At 48.9% G+C, this 17530-nt stretch overlaps 1 protein-coding gene across 9 annotated transcripts in view; it reads right to left on the bottom strand.

Moving 5' to 3' along the window:
- Window positions 1-10551: 10551 nt before the first annotated feature.
- Window positions 10552-17530, bottom strand: part of RBFOX2 (RNA binding fox-1 homolog 2) — a 171746-nt gene continuing 164767 nt past the window's right edge. For all 9 annotated transcript variants that reach the window (XR_005629388.1, XR_005629389.1, XM_039725388.1 and 6 more), the window contains one exon: window positions 10552-16840. Coding sequence is in view for 7 of the 9 variants with exons in the window: in XM_039725389.1 (XP_039581323.1) it covers window positions 16786-16840 (55 nt within the window). In the remaining 2 variants the exon portion in view is untranslated. The remainder of the gene's footprint in view (window positions 16841-17530) is intronic.

Below are 17530 nucleotides of genomic sequence, written 5' to 3'. Positions count from 1 at the left end.
GAAAGAGAGATGCCCCCAGGATGATCCAAGGGATAGAGCACCTCTCCTATGAGGAAAGGCTGAGAATGGGGCTTGGTCAGCCTGGAACAGAGAAGGTCTAGGGTGACCTAATAACATCCTTCCAGTACCTGAAGGGAGCCTGCATGTAAGATAGGGAGAAACTTTTTGCACGGGCTCATAGTGACATGGGGGAATAGATTCAAACTGAAAGAGTAGGTTTAGATTAGATATCAGGAAAAATTCCCTACTGTGAGGGAGTGAGGCACTGGAAGAGTGCCCAGAGAGGTTGTGGATGCCACATCCCTGGAAGTGCTCAAGGCCAGGCTGGTTGAAGCTCTGAGTAACCTGGTCTAGTGGAAGGTATCTCTGCCCATGGCAGGGAGCTGGAACCTCAGTAATCTTTTAAGTCCCTTCCAACCCAAACCATTCCATGACTTAATTCTAAGCCAGCTTATTGTAAGTAGAAAATTTATTCACTCACTTCCAAATTATAGCTCTAGGACTGGGCTCATGAGCTCATGTACCCAGTTAACTTTATAGAGCAGCTTATGCCAATCCAGCGTGTGCAGAAATGCACAGTGTGAAGAACCAGCACCCAATCCCAGCTCCTGCAGTGGATCAGAGCATCTCGTTCAGCATTCCCTGCTTGGGGAAGGCTACCTGAGCAGACACAATAAGACAGCAGTGTAAGCAGTGGCTTAGAAAATAAAACTGACTACTGCAAGCAGCATGTTTTTACTTGGCTTTAGGTATGCTGATAGGAGATAATATAGCCAAAAGGCATCAGAGGTGAGAAAGCAAAGCAGAAAGAGAAGGGTCACCCTTTGGCAGAGGTGAGGCAGTGAGGTTATTTACACAACAGCCAGTGGATATGTGTCTTATTTATACAGGATGAAAAGAATGAAAATAGAGTTATCTTATGTTGAGTGAGATCGTTTAATAGTACACAATTACTTCATACAGATTTAGCTAGAAGTAATTAAAAGTCAGGTTGTGCTCTGAGGCAGAGTTCCCCTGCCACTGAATTAAGGTCCAGCGGGAAGCTCGCACTTGCAGCCACTCACAAAATCAAATCCTTAAACTTCAGACATTTCCCCCATCAGCTTAACTGTTGTGTCCTTTGAAGTTATATTTTAGGTTTAAATTTCAGTCTTTATCCTCCTTTCTTACCTTTCTTTCTAGTCTGAAATCCAGAGGCAGCTTCCATCTGCTGATGTGAGTGCCCTGGTGCAGGGGAACAGGATCCCATGCTCCCCCAGGAGGCAGCCGTGGCCCTGGCCAGTGCCTTGCTCCCTACCCTCATGCAGGGGTTCAGAAGTGTACTGCCGACAGGAGGGAGATCTGCCTTGGGGGTGGAGCTTGCAGATGTTATGTTTTCATCTGAAGGCAAAATCAAACCATGTAGACCCCTGATGCAACACAATGCCAGGGTGTCAGAAGGTTTCTGGCTTGCCGGGAACCTAAAAGAAATATTTTCAGCCTAAGTGAGGTTGACGTAAATATTTTCTTTCTTTTTTCTTCCCTCTGAACTCACCGGTGAACCAGAAGCCAGGGGTTTGAGCACCTTGGAAATAAATTTACAAATTTACATCAGCAAATGCTTTTTGAGTGCCCCAGTGAAGTAAGCACCTTGCTCCTTCCTTTCTGCCTTCACCCACGCGTGACTGCATGAGCCCTCTGTATCTGTGAGAGCACGGCTTTTACTACTCTGGCAGCAGAAAAACATGAAACCACATTTGCCCCAGTTCTCCATCATTTTTCATCCCTGCACAGCACACATGGGGTGTGCCTTGGACCAGGGGCTGTGTCAGAGATGCCTACAGAGCTGCCACACCACGACAACTGCATTGCACCCACGCTGGGAGGACACAGACATCGTCCTGGGGCAGGGCACTGATGGCTCCAGGGACAGGAGCCCAGCTGGGGACACCACTGAGTAGTGCTGTCCAGTGGGACAGCATGGGCTGAAGACTTTTCCCTCACCTCCATGCACACAGCTGCAATATCCCCAGCATGTCCTGGCACAGAAATCAATAGAGCAGATTTTCACAGTAATGAACACAAGGGAAAAGAGAAGCAAAAGATTTTGTGAAGGCTAAACACCCACACCAGCTTTGCAGAAGTTGTTTTGCTTTCCACCTGCTTATTCCCACCCACTTGGGCATCTTAATACTGACTTTTCATTCATACTTTTTTTTTTAAAAAAAAGCATTTGAAACAAAATGAGCTAATTACAAAGTAAATATCTAGCTTGAAATGAGCAGACAGATATTCAAAGCCATTTTCTGACATGACAGATGATCTGCAAGGAGCTGTGCTGCAGGCATTGTGTGCCGATCAAACCCAATTTAAAAATACAAGGCATAGAAGCAAAAATAGACATGACCCCAAGCACAAACATCCCCACGCAGGCAAATGTCTCCTGTAAAATGCCATGGGTGATTTCATGGCAGCTGAACCTGGCGGCACTGGAACAGCATCACCCACCTCTGAGGGTGCTGCTGTGCTAAGCCCATGAGAACAGCATTGAAGCAGCACACAAACATTGCCCTGGAAGAGCTCATCCAGCTGCTCCAGTTTTGGAACCCCAGCACAGGCATTTCCTGAAGACCTAAGGGAAATTCCTGCTCTTGTTATGCTGGGTGGAACCCAAGTGACTCTTGACACCTTTGCCACACCTAAATTATTGTGACATTCAGCTGACATGTGGGAGCCAGGTAATGTGGGAAAAATAACCTTTTCACCCTTAAGTGCTGAGGAGCTCATATCCAGGCAGTCACACCCCAGACATGCTGAGGAGCAGAGATGCAGGAGGAGCTGCACCTGCTTAGCATCTCCAGCTCCAAGCCCACAGAGCATGAGATCAACCTTTGCCAAAAGTTTTGGCTCAAACCCTGGTGCTCCTGAAGCAGCCCTGAGCTTGCAGCAGAAGTGGACAGAGACCTGAGTCCAGCTTTGGTGAGCAGAATTGGGAAAGAGGAGCTCCAGAGCCACACACCACCCACACAATGGAAAAATCACCTCTGAGTGGCCAGAGCCTGTGCTGGGTCCCTAAAGGAGTGAGGGATATGACCAGATGTGGGTATGTCCCCACATGGGAGATGCAGCTCCAGGCAGGACCTGGGTCAGCCTAGAGAGGAGAGGTATGAGAGACCTCACTACCCACACTTCACATGTGGGAAAGCAGCAGGGCATTTATAGGATTAGATGCAGAAGGAAAATCCTCAGGGCAGGAAAAAGGGGGGAAATTCACACAGTATCCCTGAGACACTGTGCCCACATCCTGGGGGATGCATTAGCTAAGGAAGCCAGGGTTTCCACCAGGTCATCCCGATGTCTAAGGCCCAGATATTTTGAAATCAGAAACACAAGCAGCTGCAGCAATGGCAATGAAAACACGGACATCATGTGGCTCCTGACAGAATTGTTCCCTAGTGCACACATACTAATGAAGACAACTTCAAGCGTGAGGTACTAGTCTGGTTCTTCAAACTGAGGGCTGAGCAGAAGGCACCAAGTGGTCTTGTGGGCAGAAGGAGGTGATGCCCCTGCCCAGAGAGCACAGCTCATCAGTCCTTCCAGACCAGCCTCCAGCCTCTTCCCCTTGGCTGTCACCAAGGCAAGCAGCCATCCCTGCTATCCTGTGCCTGAGGTTTGGCATGAAACGTCACAGAACTCCTTCCTCCTGTTCCCTCCAGGGGCCCCAGTGCCAGGGCTACTCCATCACCCTTACCAGGCTGTGTGGTCCCTTCACCTTCTGGTCAACCCTTTGAGCCAATTTTTAGCATTAGCACTATGCTGAAAATCCTTTGGTCCTCCAGATTTCCCACCCAGGGGCTTGGTTTTTTGCAGGAAGCAGCTGTAAAATCAGACCACCAACGGGCCAGGTCTGAGACTGGGTTCTGGGTTTGCTGCACTCAGTGGTCAGTGATACCTGCAATGTGAAAGAGAAGAAGCCAGTCCTGTCCCTGGTGTGGCCACAGACCCCCAGCACTGCAGCACAGCTCTGGCTCTGGAAATGGCCTTCCTGCACATGGAGAGCCGGGAGATGCCTGGGATATCCCAGAGCCAGGCGCCTCACCGTGGCTCTGGGAGGCAAGGGCTGGTAACTCCCAGGCTCTGAAGCCTCTCCAGGTTGTTTGCGGAAACACTCGTCAATGAAAAGAGGTGTTAAAAAATAAACGGTAAAATGAAATGGAGTAATAACTGTCCTGGGTAGAGGAATCTCAGAAGTGTCATGGCCTTGACTGCCCTGCTGAGTAAGACAGCTCGGGGTATTCATAGCCCTGCTGAGTCCTGCAGTGAGTCCTGGGAGGCCAGCTAGACCTGGCTTTATTGGTCCTGGTTCTCCTTTTAATTTTATCCAGATGACCAGACTACTAAAGTACCACTCAAAATGTGTCTTTCTGGTTTTTCTGCCTTGCATCATCCTGTGTGCTCAAGCCCTGTTGTTCCCGTGGGTCATTCCTTTGGGCACAGTCATGGCTCTTGGTTTCTCTGACTTAGATGATGAGATGGCAGCTTTTAAATGCATTTGTATTTTCCCCAATGCCTGGAGTGAAACTGAGGCCAGAAACATTTCTGGGCATGAAACATGCCTCTGAGCATGTTAGGATTTTGGTCCATGAGGACTTCTTGGCTGCCAGAGGGCAGAAGCAAAGGATTTGGAAAAAGACAACTTCTGTTCTGCAGCACTCCCTGAGCAGCCACCTACCACCAAGCCAGTCAGTCAGGGCAGCATAGCAGAGCTCAAAGCTTGGGACCTGATTGTTTGCAAAGCAGAAAATACGAGATTCATCCACTGCCTCTTCTCTGCTCCTGGCAACTCTCATTGTATTTTGGGCACAGATGCTCAGACTCAGTGCTGGTTACTGTTCTAGAAACATGTGGCCCCAGGAGACTGATAGAGCTGCAGTGGCAGGGAGGAATGACGTGGATACACGTGGTGAGCAAAATCTCCAGGGGTAACATCAGAAATGTACTGTACCCAGGCCCAGCTTTATTCAGGACACGCTTCCTGCACATGCAGCATTGCTGAGATCTCAGCCTTGGCAGTGCCCATAAGGAAGCTCCTGCTCCTCTAGATCCTCTTAGCTGTGAGGATCCCCTGCCATAAAAGGGGGACAGGAAGTCATAAAAAGGCACAAGATGATCAATATTTTACATTTTTCCAAAGGAAACCAGAGTTCAAATCTAGCATGCATCTGTGCAGCTCCAAGTAGAGCTGGACACTGCTACATCACAGGGACAAAGTGGGTCCTGGCTCTGCACCACGGGCACACAGTGCACATCCCTGGTGCCATCAGTCACCAGCAGGGAGAGGGATGCTCAGCCAAGGTGTTTCTCAAAGGACCCCTTTGTAATGCACAGAACTCCCCAGTTCCCCCTGCAGTGCCAGATCACACCTGGCCAGCAAATCACAGTGGGTGTTGTGCAGCTGCTGGGATGTCCCACCTGAGACACTCTCAGGGTGCTGTCATGGCTCTAAGCACCCCAGGCCATTGCTGGGAGCCATTGATGGTCACCACTCCCACAATTTGAGCAGCTCTGGCCAGGTACAAATGTCTTCAGCCCCTGGAGGAATATTTGGCTTCAGTTTTATTTTCTTTGTTTTGAATGCACCATTCCTCAGTGGAATGCAACATACTTGAGAGCTTGAAGGCTCCAGGATCAGCCAGAGGAAAATCAGGAGGTCTGGCATCCCACCTGTGGGGTTATTTATGACCCTCCTTGCTGCTAGGGATGCCTTAGAGCTGCTGCCGGCATGCTGGTCTTTGGGGGGACGACCAGAGCTCCGCACACGGGGTTTTTGCCCAGTTTTGGTGTGAGGACACTGGCTGATGGTTAGGAGGCCTTTCATGGTCCCCCACAGCTCACAGATAACGCTGGGGGCCAGTGACTTGCCAGCACAGGCCCCAGTACTTACTCTTGCTGCTGCTGACAGGTACCAAATCCACAGTGCAAGAGGTATTTGATGTAACGAGCCTGTGGGAATGGGGTTTTTCCCTCAACCCTGTGGTAACTCCAGGTATTTGCTCTTTTCAAGTCAAAGCTATCTGAGAAGCCCAGGGCTGAGGAGATATTTTGCACAGCCGCTCAGTGACCCGAATTGCTGAGCCGGGCTCTGCCTGGCCTCCCCTCAGAGCTAATGACCCTCTCAACCACAGCAGGCCCTGGATCTCAACCAGGGATGAGTCGGCTTCACCACAGCTGTCATCTCCAATGCTTCAAGGCTGCCTCACCCAATCTGACCCCGTGAAGTGTGTCAGACTCACCTCTCCAGACCTCTGGATGCACCAGCTCTCAGCTCAGCGCTGGTCACATCACACTGTTAGTGGGGAGCAAGGGGGTCATTTCTGCTCCTTTACCACAAACCCCATTGCGGGTCCCCAGAGAAGAAAAAAGTGTTATCCCTGGGTCACAGCTCTGCAGCCGGCTCAGCCACCACCCTCAAGGCCACTGTGCAAGTTCAGCACACACCAGCTTTTCCCCAATTCTGATTTTTTTCATTTTGTCCCCAAACTTTTCGATCAGCCCTCCACGACGTCCCTGTGCAAAGTTTTGCATGGACAGCACAGATTCTCCCTCTTCCTTTCTCGCCTTCAAGCCCTGCAGCCGCGTGGGACCAGCAGAGCAGGCAGCACACCCACATTCACACTAGAGTGAGCCAAAACTCCTCCCCAGCCCCTTGTGCTGTGGGCACAGGCATCTGCAGCTGCCCTGCACCAGGGGAGAGCGCGGGGACAGCCGGCGGCATCGCGCCCACGTGAGCCGCGCTCGGCCAGGAGCAAGGAGCTATTTCTGGAGAACCGCTTCTCGTGGAGCAGAAGCTGCAGAACTCAGAAGCACTGACCGAAAAAGAAAAGCCCTGGTGTTTTGAACGGGAAGCGAGGTTTCCCAGCCTCCCGCTGGGAAGGACGGGAGACATCCTTGCAAAAATAAGAGAGGGCTGCAGCGCTCTGTGGCAGCAGGAGCTCCAGAGGAGCTCAAAGGCCACTTCAGTAAGACCGTAAACACGCCAGATCTGCTGTTGTTGCAGAGCTCCATGAAATCGGTGATGTCTGAGCAGAGTTCAGCTGGAGAGCGCTGGTGCTATAAAAAACAAAGTGACTTTGGGCTTTGACGCTTCCTCCTGACACACAAAAAGGTGATTTGTGATTCAAAAGACAAGGAATTTATCATCAAAAGGAGCTGGGACAGAGCTCAGTGTTTACACATGGAAGAACAAGACAGGCACCAAGAGCAGATATATTTATACTCATCCATTAATAAAAGAAGCCAAGTCAACCATACCTTTGTGCTAAAGTTAGAGCACAGCACTCTGCATGTCCTTAAAAAGGCAAGAAAGTTTCCACAAACTGGGCCAGCTGCTCCCAGTGCCGGCTCTGTGCATCTCCTCCTTGGCACTCCGGCATCGGTGTGCTGCAGCAGGAAAGGGGCCAAGCGTGGTGAGGCTTCTCCAAGTGGGAAGGCTGACTCCTAGAGTCTGGTCATGGGCTGGTGGCCACTGCATCTCAGGAGCCAAACAGTCCCTGCTGCACTGTCATAGACCTGCAAGAGACGACTGCCTCTTGCCAGAAACAAAAATCCTCCAGTACACTTTCAGCTCCAGTATTCCCATTGCTTCCCTGGTTACAGGGTCACACAAGGCAAGAGCTTTCTCCTCTGCCACAGGTGACATGGGGGAATGCTGGGCTTGGCACACTCAGGCTGGCTCTGTGGGCAAGGACTTGGTTTGTGGGGCTGCCTCCACCAACCAGCAAAGGGAAGAGAAGCAGCACCCAAGGGCTCCAGGTTTGGGTCAAAGGGTCAGTGCAAGCCCAAAGTGAACAGAGAGCACCCAGGACAGAGGATGGTCCATCTCCAGTGAGGTCAGCAACAGGGCTGGATGGTGCAAGTCACTGGAAGGTCCTGGATTAGTATTTGGCATTTAGAAATGTTCAGAAATCTCTAATTGCAGCAAGTACCTTAACCCACAGCTACAGCTGGAGTTGCCTGGCTTCACCTGCTGTGCGCTGGAGAATGTTACACCAATTGGCAGGAAAGACAGAAAAGTCAACTCTCTGTTTCTTGGGAGGTGCTTCTAGAAAGCAATCAATTATCCTTCCTGACAAATAACAGATGAGCTCTCACAGTTGTTTCCCTTCTCTTCCCCCACGCAGTTCCAGCCCTCAAACCATGCTGGAAGCAGCAGGAGCCAGCACTGGACATGCTATGCCAGAAACGATCGTGTTTAAGGCGAACTGAGAACAATCACAAAAAATACATCTTGTCCAAATCAAAGTTAAGCACATTGCAGTTTTTCTTCTCCACACCCCAGTGAAACAGCTGCAAGCAACAAGCAAGCCTGGCTGCACAGGGAAGGAAACAGCTGCGTGCACACAGTGGAGCGGGGGTCACCTCTCACCTCCCAGGACACAAAGTTGTTGGCACTGCAGAATGCATTTCTCCTCGGAGCTCACGCAGAAGATGCTACAGTTACATGAACTTGACTGACCTTTGAGCAAGACACAGCATTAGATGGCCTCCACAGATCTCTTCCAACCCAAATTATTCTACAAAGTTGCAATTTTCTGCATAAAGACAGAAAGAGGGCATGCAAATAACTCTTTCTCCCACACCAGCTACTAAGCTAAGCTCTCCTATCAAAGGGATGCTCAGGCTGCTATCTCTGAGCCAGTACAGTCAATAGAAGTCCAGCAGCAAAATCCCGACAAGAAGTCAGCTTTGCTGCTGGCACAGGGATCAGGACTTCTTCCTGAGCTTTTGGGTCAAATCTCCTGATGCAGCTTGTCAGTGCCAGCCGAAGATGCGGCCCTAGCAGTCACTCCAACCTCACCCTAGAGCTCTTCTGCAAGTTCAGTTTGAATTCATAAACCACTTCCATATGATCCAAATGCTTTCCAGCAAATGTTACCATTTATTGACTCCATGCCACCCTGCAGCAGACAGGCACACTTGTGTGGCACTGAGATTTTTACTCGGCAGCCAGTCTGGTGGATCCGTACCAAACCCCCTGGTACAGAGTCCACGCCAGTCCATTGCCAAACCTCTCCCCAGGTCCTCCCTGATGACAGTGACACTGTCACTCTCAGGTAATGCTACCTGCACACACAGAAACAAGCACCATGGCTCGTGATCTCATGATCAGCTATGACTAGTGTGATTTGTCTATTACTTATTACAATTATTTACAGCTTATAGAAGGGGGAGATGATTTAAATCAGCCATGTTTGCTTCCTCAGCCAGCTTGCAGTGCATTTAAAGACACTCTGTTTCCTTTGGTGAGCTCTACTTTTGATAAAGCACATTGAGCAATGCTGAATATTACAACACTTTTACTGACTGATTAGTGAATTCCAGGATCAGCCATTTTACAGCTTTGCCTTGAAACGAGGATAGGCTGGAAGAGCTAGAGCTCCTTTGCTGTGCCTCTGAAGCCTGCCTCTGCAATACCTTTGTCCCAGCACGGCAGAGCTTCCTTTCAAGACCTTTCCCCGTTCCACTGATGCAGAATCCCTTAACCAGCTTTTCTTCAACCATTATTCAGCCCTGATTTCCAAGCATCTAATTTTAGCAGTCACTGTTGAACATCCTCTTGAGTTATTGTTAGAATGAAATGAGGATCATCTGACAGGAACATATCCTTGGTAAATACTGGGAAGGAATGCTTAAGGAGCTAGCACACCTTCCTGCATCATAATTGACAATCCTACTGCCCAGGGACACACCTTACCCCACCCTTTTTGTTCCTGGTACCTTGCATTTCCAAAAGCAATTAAAGCACCAGCCTCAACTGTACTAGGCATATTTGGCTGTATCATTTTGCTCAGTTATTGTTTCAATAATCACTTTGAACTACACACAGGGATTTATTATTTGCTATTTTTAGGATCATTTCAGTTTTAAAGGCACCTGATTACACAGATCTATATTTGCATGACATCTTTCACTGGAGGATTTGCAAGTACTACATAGAATGTGAATGAATTTCTGCTTGTCTGCAGCAACACTCCTTTTACAGACAGGACAACAGGGGCAGTGATTAAAAGACATGTCCAAACTCCCAGAGGAAATTTACACTGACACAGGAACCCCAGCTTCCAGTTGTGTGTGTTAACTATTACACCTGTGCTAGCACAGACAGAGGGAGGTTGGCCACACAGGCACTAAAGGAGATGCAGAACCATAAAAATGAAATGGTTGTCTCTCCTTCCACACTAACAGGCTCAAACACCAACTAGGCTTGGAGAGAAAAAAAAATAAAAAGCTTCTTATCAAATACCAAATACCTTCTCTCCTAATAAGAAGCAATGGGAAAGAGTGGCAGGGAAAGGTGTGGATTTTTGGAGAGGTCAGTATAGGAACAGATGGGGCTGGGATTTTGCCAGCATGACTTGCCAAGGCCCTTTATCACTGCTAAGAAGATCCAATCTCCCAGCTTGTTCTTCACACCAGCTTCCCTTCTTTGCTTTTTACCTGCCAGGGCAATGCACCAGCGAAATTCATCCAGATGTGCTGAAAAACAAACAACACAGGGGAGCCAGCAGACTGGTGTTTCTCTCTTTTATTTAAAAACAGTGCTTCATTACCATTTGCAAAGGGTTAGGAAGGGTTTCCCCCCTTGCTTAGAGTTTATAAAAGCCAGCAACATGATCAATAATTTATACACATGGATAGTAATACAAAAAAAAGGAATAAAAGCTAAAGATCTAACTACTCCAACCTTCACAATTCCAGCTACTTGATAATAATAGGAATAACCCAATGAATACTGTATGGTCTGAAAGCTACTATACAATATGATACTTAACGAGGGAGGGCGGGAAGTTAAAGGCTGTCACAAAGCCCTGGGATGCAGATACTGCTTCTCCAGAGTCAGCAGGGAAATGGGACCCTGGGCAAGCGGCTCGGGCGTCCTAGGAAATGATCCAGGGGAAGGGAACGCGTCCCACTGGGGACACGTCCTGTTCCCCGGCGGTACCTGGAACGGGAGGTGCCGGGGACACTGCGACAAGGGGCAAGTCTGTTGCTGCCATTGGAGGTGCTGTGGCATCTCAGCCTCGCACTGAAAATCTCCGAGTCTCAAAGAGATCAGCCTGTGAGGTCAGTAAAATACTCCACCAGCTCTGTATCACTCTATAGCCCTGGTTCTCATTTGCTATCAGCCCCAGGTTTTAGCTCCAGCTATTTACAAGCAGGATTTATCATATAAAAAAAAAAAACCCAAACCAAAAACCAAACAAAGCCTAACAAAAATCCCAAACAAACAAACAAAAAAGAAACCCAAGAAAAGAAAACAAAACCAAATCACATCCCCTGGGGTAAAAGAGGACGATTTTGTCACTTGATAATGCAGCCGAACTGAGCTGCCAGAACTACACACTCGCACACACAAAATACTGTGAACAGAAAAAAAATAGAAAAACATGACCAGAACTGAGACTACTAATGTGGGAGGCCTGATTTCTGTAAGGAATTTACTCCTCAGAGAAGCAGGAAGCCTCTCCACCAGCAGAGAACTGGAAATCTGGCAAGAGATTTATTGACCCACTTCAGAACATCAACAAAAATTTAGAAAGAAAAAACATTCCTAAGATTAATGGGCATTTTGCTGACTCTGACTGCCAGCCAAATGAGTATCTCGGTGGACGGCTTTAGACACCAGCAATCTCCTGGTGAAATCAGGCAAGGATTTTGGCTGATGCCTTCCTGCTCTGTCACAAGTTGAGAGGCAGCCTGGGAAGCTGGTTACCTGCACAAGCCTGGCCCAGCTGCAGCCCATGGCCTCAAAAAGACAACCATGGGCAGCACTGGCAGCCCCAGCAAGAAGCTGTCTTCCAGGGCCAGCAGTGGCAACAGAGATGGGACTTGGCCACCCCGAGAGGGACGGGGGCTCTCCTGACAGCTCCTGGCTGGAGCAAAGCACACCAGGCAGAAACCCCACAGCCTACTTGCAAAGGGCCCCATTTCATGCTCTGGCTATCAGATTCCTGCTTGCCTTGTTGACTGGAGTTTTCATTGTAGAAGAGAAGTTTACTGGGGTTGGAGGGTGGAGAGGGCAATCCGTAAGGTGGGGATGTAGGGAACAGGCTTTTCAGACATTAACATCACCAAAAATAGTGTTTTATGCAACAAAGAATCAAGTCTCACTGGTGTATACTACAAAATGTTTGACATTATCCAAGAGCATGTCAAAAATAAAAACACAAAGAAGTTTACATTGGATGTTCATCTTGTTCACTGGGTTGGTTTTTTCCCCCCCTCTCCTATTTTAAAACAGTGCAAACAGGTAAAACACTTTAAAAATCACCCCTCTACACCAAGGACAGCATTCCCCCAACCCTGCCAGGCTGGAGGGTCACAGGCAGCAGGTCCTCTGCCAGGCTGCCTATGTGCTTTCCCTTTGGAGCTAGATTCAGCAAAAGCACTCCCCAGAGCTGTTGTTTGGGTTTCCCTTTATTAAATTCCTTAAGTGCTCCCCAAACCTGTTTTCCACTTGCCTCCATCTTTGTGGCTAGGATGGGAAGATACAGATAGGGATGGGCTGGGGAAAAACATGGGTAGAACTGGGAGGCTCTGCTTTGTATTCCCCACTGACAGAGCTCTGGGTGCTGGAACTGAAAGCCCAGCAGCCAGTGTCTCTCTTCAGGCAGGGAAATGGCTTCATTAACCGTTCCACAGCCAGCACTCAAGCCAGCTACTCAGAAAAACCTCCTCAGCTCTCGCTGTACACTTCATATCCATGGATCTCAAAACAGGTAAGAACAGGGAAAAACTTCAACTCCACTTTAGGGACAGGGAAGCGAAGTCTAAAGTAGCGACATGACTGCCCCACAGGGACCCTCGAGGGGCCACTGACAGAGCCCTGTCTGAAACACAGGTCTCACTGCAGAGCCAGTGCTCCTCGCTGGGCAAGTCTGCTCCCTCTCAGGCACTGGAACAGCCAAGCCATAGCTATCTTTAAACATGGCTTTGTCTATCTGAACTCATGACACAGGACCCACCTAACTGCTTCACCTGGGAAAAGCTGGCTATAGCAGGCTCATACCGAGCTCCCCATTGCCTCCAGGTCCTGTCATGGCTTTTCTTAGAAAAGCTAACCCACCTACAACAGTGCAGCCTCCCACACATGGGGACCAGGACAACAGTTTGCTAATGTGCTGGGCATCAATATAACTTATTCCCAGTAGAGAATATGCTATACCAGTAATAGTTACTTTATACCAACACAGCTGTAACTGCAAGGAAATACAGACCAGCACATTAAATAAACCAACTCTTCAAACCAAAATTTAATCTGTATATCATCATGTGCTGGCTGGACCTATTGCAAGACAGCACAAACAGCTACACTTAGATACATTTTTTTCTCTGCATCAAGAGGAATCCCAGATGCCACCAGACCAGAAGGTGACAAACAGCAAGCTATTTGCCAGGCTGCCTGTGTGGGTTCCCTCAGAAAGCCAAACCCTGCTTTGCAAGGGACCTGTGACTGCAGACCCATCGCATGGACAAGCACTAATGCCATCATTCTAGTAAGCCAGGGCCCAGTTCAATTTATTAAACGTAATTAATTTTGCATAGGGAGATATAGGCTTTGTCTTCACTTCTTCAGGAGATGGATACAGCCACACCTTGGCTACTCTGAAAGCATCTCTAGCCAGCTCACAACACATCAGAGTGAAACGAGCTGTTGTTCACCAACAGAGAAGAAAGGCTGAAGAGCTCTCCTGTCATGCACAACACTCACTCAAGAAACCTTGCCATGCAAGTTTTTGGGAGGTCTGGTGCTTTGGACACCTGGAACCAGTGAGCTACCTCTGGCCCCCAGCCATGCAAGTGTCCCCGTGTCCCCTCTGCAGCCAGTGCTGAGAGCAGGATGCCAGGCTATCAGCAAGCTCCCTGAGGGAATCTTGCAGCATTAACTCTGGAGCCACAGAGAACTGGCTGCTTAATGCACCAGAGGAGCCCACCAGGGAGGGACCAGAGCAGGCCAGGCTCGGATACAGGAGGAATCAGGCTGGATGGTCTTAGAACAGGTATTACTCGGAGACTGGGGGACCACAGCCCCCCAAAAGTTGGGTGCTTCTGCACTAAACCCCTCACATTCCTAATATACTTGGGCGGGCTGAAGCTGCCATGCATAGACTCTGCCAGGAGGCAGAAATGGGGCTGGCCTCCCTATTCCCAGGGAGGCCAAGTGGCAGGGGGGGATTGCAGGTGGCACTGCCAGGGCAGGGGAGGGCACTCAGGGTGGGAGAACCTGGCTTTTGGGGAGCTGCAGTCAGAACCAGCTGAACTGAATGTGGGAGGGGCAGGGGGGAGCAGCTGCCCCAGCGGGGCTCTGCAGATGCTCCTGGCTCACAGCCTGAGGAACTGCCTGCAGGAAGGGAAGGGACGGCCTTGCTCGGGCCCTCCATCCACAGTGGGGAGAACAAATCCAGTAGAGAGGCTTTTGCTGCATCCCAGCTCCAGAAGTCCCCTGGCTGCTCTGCAGTGGAAATAAATCCCCTTGAATATGACTATCTCTACCACAAGTCCTCCCTCTTCTACCCCAACTCAGGCAGTAAAAACCCCCAAACATGCCAAGTCTCCCTTGTTTCCTAGATTTTGTGAAAGCCCCAACACCCTGTTCTCCCCCTCCCTATTTTCAAGCTAAAGTATTTATATACAAACAACAAAAAAATTGTCATAACAGCAACAAACCAAACTTTGGCTTGGGAAAAAAAGAAAGTAAAAAACCAACACTAAAACCAGGAAAAAAAAAAGGTGGCCAACAGGCTGGCAGTTTGGTGTCCCCTTTATCTAGCTATTCCTCCAGAAAAATCAATAGCTTCAGGGTCTCAAGCTTAACTAATGGCGTCCCCATTCTTCCCATCTCTGCTGTGCACAGAGAGGCTCCATGTATCACTGGGGAAGAGCAAAAAGCGTGTGGTTGTGTGTGGCTGGACCAGGACACTCCCTCAGGAGCAAGACCTCTGCTTGCTGATGTTGCTTAGTGTTAAATGCAGGAGTTCTCCTATTCTGTATCAGTGGTGGATGGAAAAGCAGGTGTTCAACAGGAGCTGGAGAGGCTCTGCCAACAAATCCAAACTCTGAGCTGCCCTTCTGAGGGCAGTGGCTCACCCCAGCACCAATCCACGGAGTCGAGGCAGCCCGGGACAATTACACTTCTGCATCTCTCCAGCATGTGATTAGAGCCTGCCTCTGACCACCGGCTTTACTGGGAGCACTCCAGGAGCCAGCAGTTGAACAGGGAAGCCTGGAGAGCAGCAACTCCCATCACATCACAGCTTACAGTCATCTGAGTGTGCTGTCTTTGAAACACAGCGAATTCTCTGTCTGTGAGAGCAGAAGGGAGATGGTCTTGGGAGTCGTGGACCCCTCAGCTAAATAGTTTCTATCCTTCCAAGTCTTCTAATATGTAGTGTCTATATGGACTCAGCAGACCAGGTGCACAACATTCTGTGAGAAGCTGGGCAAAACAAACCCAGGGGCTCCAACGCAGCTATGGAAGGGCCTGAAATAGCTTGTGGTAAGAAGTTCCTATGAATTCAGAGCTTGCACAAACTGCTTCTGCCAGATACAAAACTACTTCAGGATCACATGTAGATATAAAAGATCCTCTTCCCCCACACAAATGCACATGCCTGTCCCTCACCTCAAGCAGCTTATGCATGACTGGTTTTTCCTCACTCATGTTATTTGAAACAGATTACTTGCAGAAGCACCTAAGCAGCCCAGGATGAACAGGGGCAGAACCCCTGCACACTGGGCCTCAGAGCATGTGCCACGCTCAACTCTTCTGCTCGCTTTCTTCCTCTGCAAGGCTGCAGGTGCTTCACCTCCCCAAGGAATCACTTGCTGTCCACAACAGAGGTACTCTGCATGATCCTGCACTGCATCCGCCACTCCTCGAGGAACGAAGGGGTGGAAAGGGACAGCAAGAGAGAAAGATCTTCAAAAGGAGGAATGAAAACTATGACAATTACAGCCACCTGCAGCGGACAAAAATCACTGAGTAGAAGTTCTGTGTGTGGGGAAAAGATCATCCTTAACAAAAACTCCTTTCAAAGTCTTATCCCCTATAGAGCAGGTAACAGCTGAAGTCTTTGGGCAGGTTGAGGGACTCTTCTCTTGCGAAGTCTAAAGTTCTGACACTGCTGAAACTGTCACAAACCTGTGTGCGTCAGATGGTGATAGAAACAAAGAAAGTCTCTGCATTTCCCCCATTTCCAAACGTAAATGACTATTTCCCACCAGCATTCAGGTCCCAGCCACAGCCAAAGAGTGCTTCCTTCTGCAGACCAGAAACACGGCAGGTGGAGACTTCTCCCTCACGTCCTCCTGTCTCACAGGCACCAAGCACCAGACCCAGGGAAGTAACTCTGTCTGCATGTTCCTGATTAATTGCATGATATCAGTTTCTAACAGCTTTCCTTATCGCTAATCGCCTTTTCCGTGATTGGTAGGATAAGCTATGCACCAACATACAGACACGGAAATGCATTATTTTTACCACAGTTAAAAAAACCCCAAAAATGAAAACAAAAAACAAACAAACAAAAAAAAGCACAATCTTTGGAACAAAAGAATTAAAGGCAGAAATTTAAAGGAAAAAAAATACATATTCGAAGAACATAGTGAGGTATAAAAAAGTATTTTCTCTTTTGTTTTTTTTTTTTGTTTTTCCTCCTCGACTTGCTATAGAGTTCCTCTACTAGTAAATATTGCAATAGCCAGGCCTCATGAACTGGGGGGGCTGTCCCGCTTGCAGGGGGCTCACGTCACTTCAGTAGGGGGCAAATCGGCTGTAGCCACCTCGGTATAAACTCGCCTGTAGAAATGAAACGGAAGAAGAAAAGGTTGTTAGGAGGAGAACTGTGTAGAGATATGCAGGACAGCACCCAAATGCTTCTGGAAGGACCTGTCCTGGCACTGACCCACCACCATCAGCACCTCTAAGAAGCAAGAGAGAACTCTGCCTGCAAAACCAAAGATGTGGCTCAGGAGGGCATGCTCATGGCCAGCCAGCTGGAGGTGAAGTTTGGCAAGTCTTGGTGGAAGGAAATTCAGTACCAGAGAGGGGACTCACCAGTCCTAATCTCAAGCCAGTTGTCCAGGCTGCCTTTAGAGACTGCGGAGACCAGAACTTCTAGGATGCTCTTCACCTCACCTCAAGGTAAAGGTCTAAAATAGATATGATGACTGGGTATCCTAAAATTATCTGGTTTTCCCTCATTGACCCTAAAGAGAATCCACATGATGAGCTGAGGCTGAAATGGAGGTGCTACACTGCAGATATCTATTTTTCGGTGTCTTTTTTCTCTGAGCACATTTGTATTCCAGCCTTTGCAACAACATAGATACTGCACTGGCTAGCAGATGGGCAAGCATGTGTTTTCAGCAAGCTGCTCCACTCCCCTCCGATGCCAGCATACCTCATCCTGCCCTTGCGTAACTACTGCTGGCAGGCAGGACACTGCATCCTTCCACCAGTGCAAGAGGGAACCAAGTGAAGCAGCTT

This window comes from Passer montanus, unplaced genomic scaffold (assembly GCF_014805655.1).
Source record: "Passer montanus isolate IOZ18808 unplaced genomic scaffold, ASM1480565v1 scaffold55, whole genome shotgun sequence".
Classification (NCBI taxonomy): domain Eukaryota; kingdom Metazoa; phylum Chordata; class Aves; order Passeriformes; family Passeridae; genus Passer; species Passer montanus.
This window is presented reverse-complemented; position numbering and strand designations above follow the sequence as displayed.